Source organism: Molossus molossus, unplaced genomic scaffold, assembly GCF_014108415.1.
Source record: "Molossus molossus isolate mMolMol1 unplaced genomic scaffold, mMolMol1.p scaffold_m16_p_1, whole genome shotgun sequence".
NCBI lineage: Eukaryota > Metazoa > Chordata > Mammalia > Chiroptera > Molossidae > Molossus > Molossus molossus.
Genome location: NW_023425344.1, coordinates 51,735,381 through 51,749,985, shown reverse-complemented (window position 1 = coordinate 51,749,985; position 14,605 = coordinate 51,735,381). Strand labels below are relative to the sequence as shown.

General features: G+C 38.9%; 1 protein-coding gene across 2 annotated transcripts in view; it reads right to left on the bottom strand.

Moving 5' to 3' along the window:
- Positions 1–14,605, bottom strand: part of SLC4A4 (solute carrier family 4 member 4) — a 345,490-nt gene that overhangs the window by 79,396 nt on the left and 251,489 nt on the right. For both annotated transcript variants that reach the window (XM_036264545.1, XM_036264537.1), the window contains one exon: positions 1,494–1,627. In XM_036264545.1, coding sequence (XP_036120438.1) covers positions 1,494–1,627 — 134 coding nt within the window. The remainder of the gene's footprint in view (positions 1–1,493; positions 1,628–14,605) is intronic.

Sequence of the window (14,605 nt, the reverse complement as noted above, 5' to 3'; positions counted from 1 at the left end):
ACTCACATTTTTAAAATTTAGAACTTCACGTTCTCAGAAGACCCTCACTGATGTTCTCAACCCCATTTTCAAAACATTAGTTTTAAACCCTCATCCCCTCTTCCACCTGGTGATCATTTCTGATGGCACACAGTTCCAAAGGCTACTCCAAGAGTCCCCAAGTCCTAGAGGTATTATGTAAGTAATGACATTTCTAACATTAAAATCCATAAAATATATAGTAATATAAGCAAATCCCAACAAGGAGTACGAGAAAGTTTTATGAAATTCTGCAATCTGCTTAAGGACTGATGTCTGCCAGCAAAGGCAATTCTCTCTTAGAGGTATTAAGTTCATTAGAAAGAGGCCAGAATACCCAATTTTATTTCAAATCCATTTGTGTGCTAATGTAGCCACTTGGATAATTTGCTTAACTTGATTGTTTCCTTCTTACAGCAGATCCATCTATTTCTAAAAGACAACATTAGTATCAGAATTGTCATGCTCATTAGTAGGGTCTAGTGAGTCTGTAAGAGGCAGAGGCTCTGGAGGCAGAAAGCAGGGATTCATACCCCAGCCCTGCTAACAACTGGTCATACCACTTCAGTAACCTACTCTGCACCAGCTTGCTCATCTATACAACAGAATGTGGTCCTACCTCATAGGATTGCTACAAGAATTAAACGAGGAAGCATATGTAATGCACACAGAATAATATTGGGACATGGTCAGCCCTCAACAAATATTAGTTATTACTCAGCTGAGTCTCACAATGTATCTTTAGTTAAAAACACAGTCACTGAGGTTAGGAGCGGTAAACCAGAGCAGCAGCCAGGCTCTTTCAGGAATGAGCCATGAGACCTTGAACAAGACATCTCATTTCTCTGGTGTGTCAGTCAGGATCACAGCAGGAAATAGAAGTCATTCTCAAATGGGTTTCTGAAACAAACTTAATCAATGAGCTATTTACAGGGGTGTGAGTAGGAGAATGGCGAGGCACTCAGAGGCTAGCAGCATCAGGAAGTCATTTCAACCTCCTGGCTTGAAAAGGCCAAGGAAGGAATCGAGCCACCAGAGCCTGGTGCGGACTACCGCCAGAGGAGGAGCCACCCTAGTGGGACTATACTCAAGGGACAAGCCAATGCAAGGCTACAGTGCTAAAGCAGAGAGGGGGAGGTGGGGGAGGTGGGCACACATCCAGACCTCTCTTCACTCCTGTCTTATTGGTGCTCCACACTCAACCAGACCCAACGGGTAGCCAGAGGGCAAAGGGGCCCGAGCAGGACAATAAGGGGCAGAGAATCATGGGGGAGGGCAAGTAGATAATATATAGGCATAAATTGGATCAAGCGTACAATGACTATTGGACTACCTAATCTCTCAGGTCTTTCCAACTCCAACTCTTACAATTCCTGTATTTTGATCTACTGAACTACTACTCTGTGCTCTATCTAGACAATAAATGCTCTAGAGTTAAACAATCCTAATTTATAATTAGATATGTATATACATACTTGCTGAAATTAAATAGAAGCCTCTCAAAAACTAGAACAGGTCCTGTGCTGCTCAGAATAGTGAGTGGTTGACCGGCAAAGAGGCAGAAGATGGCTCCGGAGACGGCCGTGCCCAGGAAGCTCTCCAACACGCCCTAAGAGAGGAAACACAGGTGTCAAAAGAAACATGTCATTTTTCTTCTTATATGTGATATCATCAGGGAAAGTAAGCCACATGAATATGCTATTATGAGGGCCAGAGCAAACACATCAGATATGAGCAGTAGATTCTCATCAATGAGTATCATCACTTAGTTCACCATACATATGATCTAGCAACTCCTTCCTACCCCAGGGGCTGAACTGCACAAAGAACAATGTGACTAAAATGACAGGTGGTTGACTACCGAAGGTGAAAGATGCCTCTGATCTGTTCCGAAAATATTACTGAAGCTTCTGCACATAGTCACATTATATAATGCCAACCAGTGGGGGAAGTGACACCATCACTTTGGATGGCATTTTTCTCTTTGTGGTTACCTTCAGTGTTCACTGCAGCCTGATTTCACCATGCACATAGCAGGTACTTGCAAGTAGCTCTATTTTATGCAGGAAAGCTATTCTTTTAGAAGAAATCTTTTCGAGTGCAGAGGGGAGCAAGGAGACAGAAAGTGAGTTTTCTTCCAACCTGTAATCGCTAAGACATCAATTCCAAAAAATATTCTTATTACATATTTATTGTCCAATGTTAACTTCATGGGAGCTTCAATTTTACTTTATCTTAGAGGAATTCAATGTGCAGGGACAAAAATAGCTAAATCTTTGTGGCCATATCTCCCTGTAGTTATATCTTTGGAAATCAACTTATTCTTTTCCTTTAGCAAAACAAGAACAAAGATGAATGAGCTACAAAGCATCACCAACTACAAAATTATGCTAACTTTTTTAAGCTCATCCTTTGGGACCAATGCCTTAGTTGATGCAAACTAGCCTGTTTCCTATATTTCTCATCATTTCAAACTTGAGTTAGAGAAGTATGTGCTTATTTGTAAAAAGGTCCTTTGGTAAATTTAAAATAGTATTTCATCAAGAGATGATTTTTACTTATTTTTATTGTTTTTTTCTTTATTGGTATTTTTAGAGTGAGAGGGAGAGACAGATACAAACATTGATAAGAGAGAACATCGATTGGCCGACTCCTGCATGCCCCCCACTGGGGATCGGGCCCATAACCTGGGTATGTGTCCTGACTGGGAATTAAACCAGTGACTTCTTGGTGCATTGGTCCACCCTCAACCACTGAGCCACCCCAGCCAGACTCCAGAGATGACTTTTAAACATAAAAGTATGAGAGAGATCCTTAGTCTATCTATAAGGCTGTAAATCTGAATCACTAAATGTGTAAAACAATTTTAAATGAGTAAAGATATTCTATAGCTTTAAAAGACATGAAATATATTTAGTGGTAAATAAATTTATATCGTAAAGAAAAATTATGTGATCTCTGTAACTTTAAGTGTACACCAAAATAAAATGGTACTAGGAAGATTTTCTCTCTTCAACTGAACAATAATTATTTGTTTGTAGAAGTATGATATATGTTTACATAAACCAAGCCACCTCTCAATCTGAACCACCCTCTGAGTGCAGCAGGCTGGATTTTTGGGAACCTGAGATTTTCCCAGGCCCTGCCCTGCCCTCCCGTGACCTATCCATCTGCCACTGTCGGCCTCACTGAATCAATCACCCCTTTCCACTGCCCAGAAAGTTCTACAGCAACTTTTCATTCACTTTCATATGATATACATAAAATGATTACAAAGAAATTGTTTTTTTTAACCAACTTATAGAACTAAAGTATACTAAGTGCTATGTCCACTCAAAGGCCATCCCTAGAAGACCCTTATTATGATTTCTCAAAATAGTTCTTGCACCGCTGCAGAACAAGCAATATTCTCCTTAAAATGACATTAGAAATAGCACATCCTCATTTTTAAGGGTGGAGTTCAGTTCAGAAAACAGACACAGCCCTGGCTGGCGTGGCTCCATGGTTAGAGTATTGGCCAGCACACCAAAGGGTTGTGGGTTTGATTCTGTCAAGGGCATGTACCTGGGTTGCAGGTTCAATCACCAGCCCCCATTGGAGCATGTGCAGGAGGCAAGCAATCAATATGTCTCTCTCATATCAATGTTTCTCTCTCTCCCCTTCCCTTCCACTCTCTCTAAAAATTAATGGAAAAAAATATCCTCAGCTGAGGATTAAAAAAAAAAAGAAAGCAAACAGACACAAATCCTTTAGTGTCACGCCATGTAATAATGGAGCTTGGGTGGGGATGGGGTAAAAAAACAAGGGTTGACAAGCAATAAGACTGGCTTCTCACTTAAAGAGCACACACATTCTGAAACATTCAGGACAATTTCTTCTTCCATCTAAGAAGCCTGGTAGAAAGAAGGAGATCCTATTTCCACAGATGTAAATTCGCTGCTTGGCTGAAGGGTGCCATCTTGTTATTTTATAGCCATTCCATATGTAATTAAGAATAGCCACCCCATTCCTCCTCAGAGGGACAGGAAGCGGAACAGCAAGGTTAGCAGAACCAGACAGCACGTGTGCAGAGACAGATTCCCTAGTGCCCAACAAATAGTATCAGTCAGAATCTCTTACACCTGAAGACAACGCGTTTCAGGTGGTTAACTGAATGAACACGTCCACACTCAGTGAGGCACAAGTCTTTGGAGTACAGGTACCTGCCCATCCACCACCTCACCCTCAGCAAGGAGAAAAATGTGTCTTCACCGGGGATTTTCTTGGATATGCAGTTTTCTACTCCTTACGCATTGACTTTGGGGCTCTTATGCTTCATAATTTATCTTTCTTTTTCATAACTTAGTGTGTGTTAGCATGAAAGGGTAGGACTAGAATCCTCCACGTGGCAGGACAAGCCACACCGGGTACATGTAATGGGTGGTGTTACATTGCAGCATTCTTTATCAAACATGCAATGCCTATTTTTCTTCACTATTTCAGAGTCAAAATACAGTACAGCCTGGGTATAAAAGAGAACGTGAAGGAAGAAAGGAGGAATGTGACATTAGGGATCTCTGCTTGATCTGACATCACGTTTAGTGACTGTAAGGACGAGAACGGGGTCTCCCAGTGTCATCATAGTTCTCTTCCTCTCGTCGTGCAGTACACCATCCCGCATGTGCTCTGCAGGCACTCGGGCAGTGCTCAAGGAACCCAAGAAGGCCCAAATCACACCCCACATTCCACTTATCAAAAGTTAACAGCCATTGTTGCTCATTCAGTAAAGATAACAGCTACTTTCTTCCAGAAAATGGCTTTGATTTATGAATGCTATGTGACAGCTAAAAGGCAGATTATTTTTATTTCAGTACTTGATCCTTTGGTAAGTGCTAGATTTTCCATTTTGTTGCTGACAATTTTGAAACAGAGAAATGTGATTTATTATACACACTGCACTGGAAAGAAACTTGCTTGAACTTAGAGATGCTTCCAGCATTTCTGGGAAAAGAACTATTTTCACCATATTTTGACATGTTACTCTTGACAATACAGAAATTTTAAAAAATTATCTCATGTAATGAATAACTTTAGTTTAACTGTACATAGAATTGAAAGCAATTTATAAAGTGAACTATCAGAAACCCCTTTTCTGATTATATTCAGTGTTCACTGATGTAAAAAAGGAAAATTATGTGTGGATGTGCATATTTTTAGTAGCTATAATTCATAAAGATACTTCTAACCTTCTTTCCCACAGACGAACAAACTCCCTGGCAATTCATGAGAATGTAGATGGCAGAGCTCATTTTGTAGCAGAATCAGATACTATAAAGCACCCCAGCTCCATTTTGGTTGGGCTTTTATTTTATTCTATTTCTGATCAAGTGTTGCCCACTAGAGACTAGTCTAAAGAACAAACAACTGGCAGTCAGCAAATCTAGAGTCTAGACTTCATTCTGCCACCAAAGAGCTGATGATGTTGAGAATGTCACTTAACCTTTGTCAACTTTAATTTTCTCATGGAGGAAAAAAACATTGAGCTGATAAAGTATAACAATGGACTCTGGAGATAGACAATCTCAAGTTTATGTCTAGATTGTAACATTTACCCAATAACTTGAGGCTAGTTATTTAATCTCTCTATGGCTTAGTATATGTATTAGATTAGATGATATATGTAAAGTGCTTAGCACAGTCTCTGATAGAGAATATATTTTTAATGAATAGTAACATATAATAATGTATTTATTTAGAGATAAGATGAAGTTGAACTAGATGATTTCCAAAGTCATTTCCAGGTAGCTCAGCCCAAATAGCAAGTGTTGGAGTCAGAAATACCTGAGTTTATTTATTTTATTATTTTTTTTATTTTGATTTTAGAGAGAGAGGAAGGGAGAGGGGGAGAGAGATAGAAACACTGATGAGAGAGAACATCACCTGGCTGCCTCCTGCAGGCCCCCCACTGGGGATCAGGCCCACAACCTGGGCATGTGCCTGACCGGGAATTAAGCCGGCGACCTCTTGGTGCCTGGGTAGATGCTCAACCACTGAGCCACGCCAGCCGGGCAGGAATAGCTGAGTTTAAATCTCCACTCCACCAGTCACCGGACTCTCTAACTCCTAATTCTCTCTTCTAGAATATCAATGGTTATTTTACAGGATATTCATTTGGACTAAATAAGACAATAATATATAAAGAGCTAACAATAAAGTAGAGATACAATAAAAGATCAGTTCCCTTTCCTTCAGCTGCTTTTCATCCTCTTCTTCCCAGACTGCCTCTATTTCTTCTCTTTTCTTCAAAACAGAAAGGAAAACGGAGTGACATACAAAGATTAAGATTAATCCTCAGAAGAAGTGGGGGGACTCTTTAGGGCCTCAGTATTCCCCAGAGCAAGCCCCAGATCAACAGCAGCCGGGGGCCAACACCACGGCCGGGAGCGGCTCCTTTCCATCCCTCGTGTCACTAAACACGTGCAATCGACTACAACACACCAAAATTGTTTTACTGCACAGCAATGAAGTAAAAACCCACATCCCAAATCATTTCTGAGCATCTCTCTGCTTATCTCCGGGTGTGAATGTAAACCAAAGATGGCCCTTGTTTCACAAAACAGCCAAGAAAATCAGCACAAGTCCCTCCCCCATCCCAAAATCAAGCATAAAAACCTCAGACCTTAGGAGTAAGATTCTAAAGACACAAAAATCCAACTATGATTGGTAACGCCAGCATTAAACATTAAAAATTCATGCTGTCAATTCTGACTTTATTGCAATTTAGTATCTTCATATAACCACTGTTGTTTTATGTCCTTTTTATTAAGAAAATTATTATTTAGAATAAAAATTACAACCCTGTGATTATTGAACAGCAGTAACAGAAAGAGAAAAATGGTGCAACTGCCTCCAAAACAAAGATTTTTCTGTTTCTTTGACAATTTTCAATCAAGTAAAAGTTGGAAAATAAAGTATTTTGGTGGCAGAAAATGATAAAGCATTCACCAACATTATTGTTCTATTTCAAGCTTGGAGGAAAAAAACTAAAATGGATCAAACCATAAAAAGTGAAATTCTAGCCCCTGTTGGTGGTAATTTATACAAACTGTGCGAATAATAAAATTAAATTTCTCTAGATAATTCTTTGATTCTGAAATTTAGCCATGAAGAATGGTGCGGCCTAATGCCATTTAAACATCGCCATGGGCCACGGGCCGTGAGCCCTGAGCTACCTGCAGGAGTGTGAAGTCAGGCGCCCAGAGAAGCCAGGCCCAGGATCAAAATGAGTGGAGAAACGATGCAAATATATAATCAAATTTCAGTCCCATGAGAATTATCTGGGAAGCTTTTTAAAAAGAGAGAGAGAAAAGTACTGGTTCTCCATCTCTACTTTGAAAAATTAAATCATAATCTCTGAAGATCAGGCCTGGGGAATCAGTGTGTTGGCCAAGTCCCCCAGGTGATTCTTGCCCAAATTTGAGTCGCATTCAAGCAACATGTCCTCCTCTTTCACGATACAAACCACCCACTAGCACAGTTAAGGCTCAGTTGCAGACCAGCCAACTACAATGGGGAGGAAGACTGGATACCCAACACTCATTTTTTATTTCACCTGTGTGGTTACAGCCTATAAATCAGTGATTTTTGTCCTGACAGATCACAGCTGCCAAATCCTTACTGCATCTACTCTGTCTAAAAGTGCTTAGTCGCCATAAACAGGATTTCTGTTCACACTGCCCAGCAGGAACAAAAAAGATGGAAGGCTTGAAGGACCAATTAGCTCCCTGCTTAAAGAAAAGTACGAGCCGAAACCTTTACCAAAGACCTTCAACTCCAAGTCTAACAGAATGGACGAGCAAGACAGGAAGCTTTACAATGTATTTTTGTTTGAAGAGCTGTGAGTATGTATCTAGATCATCTAAAGTTACCAAACATCAAATACCAGTATAACCTTACGCAAAATCAATTCCAGATGGATAAAAAATCCAAATAAAAACATAAAAGAACTAAGATATGTGGGTAAATATTTTTCTAATCTTGGGGTAGGGAAACCTCTCTAAATATATCATAAAAATAAGAAACCATAAAACAGTAAAGATTTTGACTCCATGGAAATTGGAATCTATACAGCAAAAGAAATCATAAATAAGGTTAGAAGACATACAATAAATCTAGGAAAAATATATTTGTGATATTTCTGAGAAGCAAAAGGAAAATATTCTTATTACACAAGTCAATGAGAAAAAACCAAAAGCATAAAAAGAAAATACACCAAGGACACAGATATAAATAGGAATAGATAGCCTGCCCTGGCTGGTGTGGTTCAGTTGGTTGGAGCACTGTCCTGTATAATGACAGGTTGCGGGTTTGATTCCCCATCAGGGCACATTCGGAAGGCAACCAATCAATGTTCTCTCTCACACTGATGTTTTTCTCTCTCTCAATCAATAAGCATACCCTCTAGTGAAAATAGGGGGGAAAAAGCCATAAAAATGTGGAAGGTGTCCAGCCAGTGTGGTTCAGTGATTGAGTGTCAACCCATGCACCAAGATGTCGCTAGTTCAATTCCCACTCAGGGCACATGCCCAGGTTGTGGGCCCAATCCCCAGTGGGGAGCATGTAGGAGGCGGCAAATCAATGTTCTCTCTCTTTGATGTTTCTATCGCTCTCTCCCTCTTACTTCCTCTCTCTCTAAAATAAAGAAAAAAAATGTAAATCTTCTTTTAAAAAAATGTGGAAGGATATTCACTCTCACGGAAAATCAAATAAATTTAAATTTGCATTGAATAAGAATGAGCTATCATTTTTCAACCCTCAGAATAGCAAAAATGAGAGTATGGGACAAAATCCTGTTTTTGCAAGGGTGTAGACAAAGTGGGCACTCGTCCATTATTGGCAGAAGTATAAATTGGCATAATCTTTCTTTACAGATGAGAAAATTGAGGAAAACTAAAAGTCTACTAGTAGCGAATTTATTAAGTAATTATAGCACATGTTTCATGGTACAAATAGATGTAACCATTAAAAACGATTCTCAAGATCCATACTGAAGTGGAAAGACTTACATTGAATACCAGTCATGCTTTGAAACAGCATGTTTACGATCTCATTTATATAAAATCTTATATAGCGATCTGTTTACTCATGCATTGCAAGATGTATAGGAAGATGTTCATGAAAAGGCTAATGGTTACTTCTGGGTGATGAGCTTAAGGGCAAAATTAACATTCTATCTAGTTTTATGTATTACTTGCATTTTCTACAATGCATAATTACATCTCATAAAAACAAAACTGTTTCAAACTAATTTCAAGCCAAACACAAAATAATTCTAGAAATTTCCAACATCTGAGATCCCCAACCAGCCTAAATCACTATCATTTTCTGATCACCAAGAAGACAGAGTTTACAAAGGTCATTCCAATAAAACAAAAAATTAAAAACAAATAAAGTTCTGGTAAGTAAAATTTGGTCACAAATTACTTAACTTTAATCAAACAGGTTTAATTCAGAATCTGTACCTAAAGTGAAGCCAATTATTTCAAGTCCTTCGTGGAAGAAGGAATGGCCAGCATGCCCTGGAGGCTCAGGAGCAATGCAGATCCCCTTACTTCGTCAGTAAAGAGATATTCATTTTTGCTCACCAAAACAACCCGGTGATATCATTCCAGCAGATTACCCCTGCCTACCTTTGTGAAATTGCAGTATGTTTCTGGAACACTAGTTCAAGCAGATTAACATGTCATCTCACATTTCCACTTCAAGGAAGACAGGGGTTTGAGTACCACAGCGCAATATTTAGGTAAACTGGAATTACTAGACAGTCCTAACTAGAATGAAACAATGACCAAGTTGCTTTAACCTTGTTGTTACAAATTGCACATGATAAACTTCACAAGGAAATGTCTATCTTATCTAGGAATATCATGTGAATAAGAAATAATATATTTCCCGAGGAATATCATGTGAATAAGAAATGATATATTTCCAACTTAAGGAGATTGATTAAATATTCTCATCACAGCAGTATGTTAAAATAAAGCCTCAAGTTTGGAGATGCCAGCTATAAATGTTCCTTATTATGAGACAAGTTCCCTTAAAATGTGCTCTGTTAGGCTCCATAAATATCACAAAATTCACAGAATTCTAAAAATCTTACTGTATTCTTTTGCTATAAAGTTATGAAAATAGGATTATATTTACTCCTCAAAAAAGTTAAAATGACTTTCTTCACTCAATCTGCACTCTAAACTATGCTCATTCACAATCAACAATGTTGATTTAAGTTAAAATACTTTTCTTCTTTTTATAAAACTGAACAACTTTTAAATAACACAAAGACTTGCCACAAAATATCAAAAAAAATGTTCTCTATATCAGGATCTTGCCCAAAGACAAAGGTATCCTCAAATATTCGTTAATTAGACATTTAACCATTTAATTAGAAGTCTCTAAATGAACAGAACAGTATATCTGCTTGGCAACCAAGAATATAAAGACAACGCAGTGAACTGACCTATATGGTCATAGATTTTAGTTGTGAAGGGACAACTTTTCAGGACGGTGAAGCTGAAGAGTCATTGTTTAATTCACAATATGGCAAGGGGACCAGAGTGGTTTTATAGAGGGACTTACTGAAAAGGATTATAAGAGTAATAAGAATATAATAAGAGTGTCAGAGAAATTCCTGGACCTCAGAATGGTTATACTGTCATTAAACTCTAAGAACAGAAAACGGTACCAGCCAGAGCTGAATCCTAGAAAAATGTAAGGTTGACTCTTGACGAAGCGGTTTAGTCACTCCCAGAAGCCCAAGCTAAACTATGCCCATATCAGGAAGCCATGAATACTCACTATGGAAGCCTGAGAGTCCTCTCATGGTCAAAATGCCAAGTTGGGGAAATCACACAGTCATCTATGTGGCCATTATAAATTGATTATACTTGGAGCCATGATAGCTTCAACTGTTTTATTTTGAACACAGGTCCATAGGAAATGATTCATATGGCTCCCCAGATCTGCTTCCAATGAAATGGCATGTGCGCGTGTGTGTGTGTGTGTGTGTTTATATACACAAATATATGGGAACATTAAATATATATATATAATACATTTGTATGTAGTTATTAAATATATATACCTTATATACATGTGATTATATGTGTGTGTGTGTGTGTGCATGCATCATCTCTGAAATAAATGCTTCAATGTAAACTCCTGTCTGTGAGTAGGCAAGACCTCCTGCACAGAAGCTGGCAGAAGAGTTTGCTTAAACAACAGCAATGCAGTGACTCATCTGTGTTTTCACAACATGTTTCTACCCAGTACCCATGTCTATTTGTAGCCTGACAATAAAGGCCCTATGTGAGCCATCTCTGAGCTGTCTGCCTTGAAAAGCAAGGGCACTCTTCTCAGCTGACTCATTTGAGCTGCTTGTGCTTTTGAGAATAACCCACTGCCACATTTATGAAGGCGTGTGATATGACTGAAGATTATTTCAGGCTGTGCCAATGTTTTTCTGCTTAGTCTTGATCTACTGTTCAGAGGGTCAAATAGAGCCAGAGGACCTCACCCCCTAAATGAACCCACTACACACCACTACGGCTATCTCCTGGGGGCACAGAAACAGATAGCTTTATCAACACCCCAGACTATAAATGCTGTCAGAATAGGATTCTTATCTATTTTGGTCACTTATCAGTTTCCTCTGCACTTAAAATAGTGTCTGGCACACAGTAGACATTAAATAAATATTTTCAAAAGAATGAGTCAACCTCTGCCATGGACTTGTGAAATGACCCGGGCCTTAGCACCCCATCCACAAAACACTTTGCTGTCCTGATGCCAAGTCAAGAAGATTTCCACTGCCAGAGCATCACATCTTCTGTGTGTTACAGTACATACCCTGTGGGTGTTGGGCTACTCTCCAACATTTCAAGTCACCTCACTGCCTGATCCTTAAAATAGATCAAATCAATCTATATGAGGATACACACACACATATGCGCACGCGCGCGCACACACACACACACATTGGAGATATATATAGATTTATATATATAATATACGTGCACACATTGGAGATACACATATACATATATATGTGCATATACGTATATATGTTGATATATATATTATATATAAATCTAATCATCTAATATTGAAAGAAAGCCTCATATAATAACTATAAATAAAAATTTTCATATTAAAATATTAGGATATGTAAAATTACAAAATAACCATTGATGTGCATATATATGTGCACATACTGGTTAATTTCTACTTACACAGATTATTTTAGATTTATAAACCCAGATCTGTACATCCACTTACTAATAGCATTAGTTCACCCAAAAGAAATTGATAACAGACTATTCAATTTAACATATATATGAAAAATCATTAATTTTCTATCATATTTTTTCAGTGTTTCTGACACTCCCTGTGATTTCCAGAAGTATCAAACCGCAGTACTTTCACTAATCAGATACTTTGCATAAAGTCAGCTCTCAGGAGTAACACCCAGCAAATGGTCATTTTAGTGGACTACTTAACATCCTGACCATGGAGAGCATTTATGTTTCTCCTAAAGTTTTCAGAACCTAGAAAACAGCTTACTCCACCAGCAAGGCCTTTCCTGTGTCATTTATCACAGGAGAGAAGAAGACCCATGTTCACATTACACAACAGAATCTTTCCCAAGAACTCACTCACATAGAAATCCATTTACCTAGGAGGAGTCAACAATAGACTTTAACAGACTTCTCATCTCAGATGCACTCTTCTAAAGCTAAGGAGTTCAATTCGTGTGTTTCCTTGTTTTGTTTTGCTTTGTTTTTTAAGGCACTAAACATAGGGAATATAGTCAATAATATTCTAATAACTATGTATGGTATCAGGTGAGTGCAAGATTTATTGGGATGATCACTTAGTAAGTTATGTTAGGCCTAATCACTGGGGTGTACACCTGAAACAAATATAATAATGTATGTCAACTGCAGTTGAGAAAATTTTTTTTATTATTTTTTAAAAATTTAAGGCAATAAACAAAACATAGGGAGTGTCATAATATCTCCATCTCAATGAGAAGACCATCCATAAAAATAAAAGTACTGAAAAAAATACCTGCACAAAAATAAACAAAGAAAATAGAAACAGACGCATAGACACAGAGATCAGACTGATGGCTGCCAGAGGGGAGGGGGTTAGGAGACTGAGTGAAAAAGGTGACGGGGTTAAACACTACAGACTGGTCGTCACGAACAGTCCCAGAGACAGGTGTACAGTACAGCATAGGGCATGTAGCCAATAATGTAATAACTGTGTACGATGCCAGGTGGGTACCTGAACTATCAGGGACCACTTTCTAACGTACATAATTGTCCAACCACTATTCTGTACACGTAAAACTAATACAGAATACTGCTGAATGTAAACTGTAATTGAAACATATTTTTTAATCTGCACAAAAAGTCTCTACATTCTGAAAGATGAGATGGTTTTGTTCTTGCTGCGTTCTCAAAATCACAGCTCTTCTATTTTCTCAGCTCACGGCTGCCTTTGTTATCTCTTCACGGCCTCAGGGTGCTTCTCCTTTGCTCCACTGGTTGTCCTGAAGGGTGTGTTCTCCTTATGCACTCGCGTGGATGAAGACTAGCTATCCTATTCGAATACCCTCAGGTTTTATAAAAATCCTCGTACTGATATACCTGCTATAACTTGAATTTTTCCTTTTTATCTTATAGAAGGAAAAAGGGGGAAACGCCTTCTTCCCACACTTCCCGTGTCCTGCCACACTCGCGTTTCCACGCCCCACGCAGGTCTGCCACGGGGACACACAGAGGCGCTCTCTGGCCAGTACAGTATTGTTTGTAAAACGCTCATCAGTTGCCAATATTATAAAATCACTAAATTTCATATAAGAGTTCGAAATTTCAACCACTCTTTAAAAATCAAAAAATGAAGTACTACTGAGTCAACTTTCACGTGGAAACAAGCAGAGCTGAGTGGCAACTGCCCCTCTCCAACAGAACGCGGGCTCGGGAGTCGTCACAGTCCCCAGCTGGCAGAGAGCCCATGTGGAAAAGTCACGTGGCGAGTCCTCAGTTCCCAGTTCTTGCAGACATCCCAGCCTGGGCACTAGACATGTGACTGAAGACGCCTTCAGGCGACTCAACCTCAGCTGCCATCTCACAGGTGTATAAGGACCAAAGAGAGAACCACGCAGCCAAGTCCATCAACCGCCCAAACCATGCGAGAGAAAATGGTTGTTTCAAGCTTCTAAATCTGGGGATGTTGTGCTATGCAGCAATAGATAAGTGTGAAAAGATAAAATGTACTTTCAAGAAACCAAATACAATGGTTTAAAACAGCATCTCCCTTTTTACTCAGAACAATACAGATAGTCTCCATCTTATTTTTGTGTTTAGGCGGAGATCTGAAACAGAAACGTGCCCAGAGAAGAAAATAGAAGTGGAAGAAAAGCGATTATTTGCAATTAGCTGTATTTTTTTTTATTATTATTAAGCTGGTTGGCGGCACTGAGGAATGCCACATCGGTTAAACAGTAATAAGTTGTGAAAGAAAAGGGCAGAGTTAGGAAGGGTTT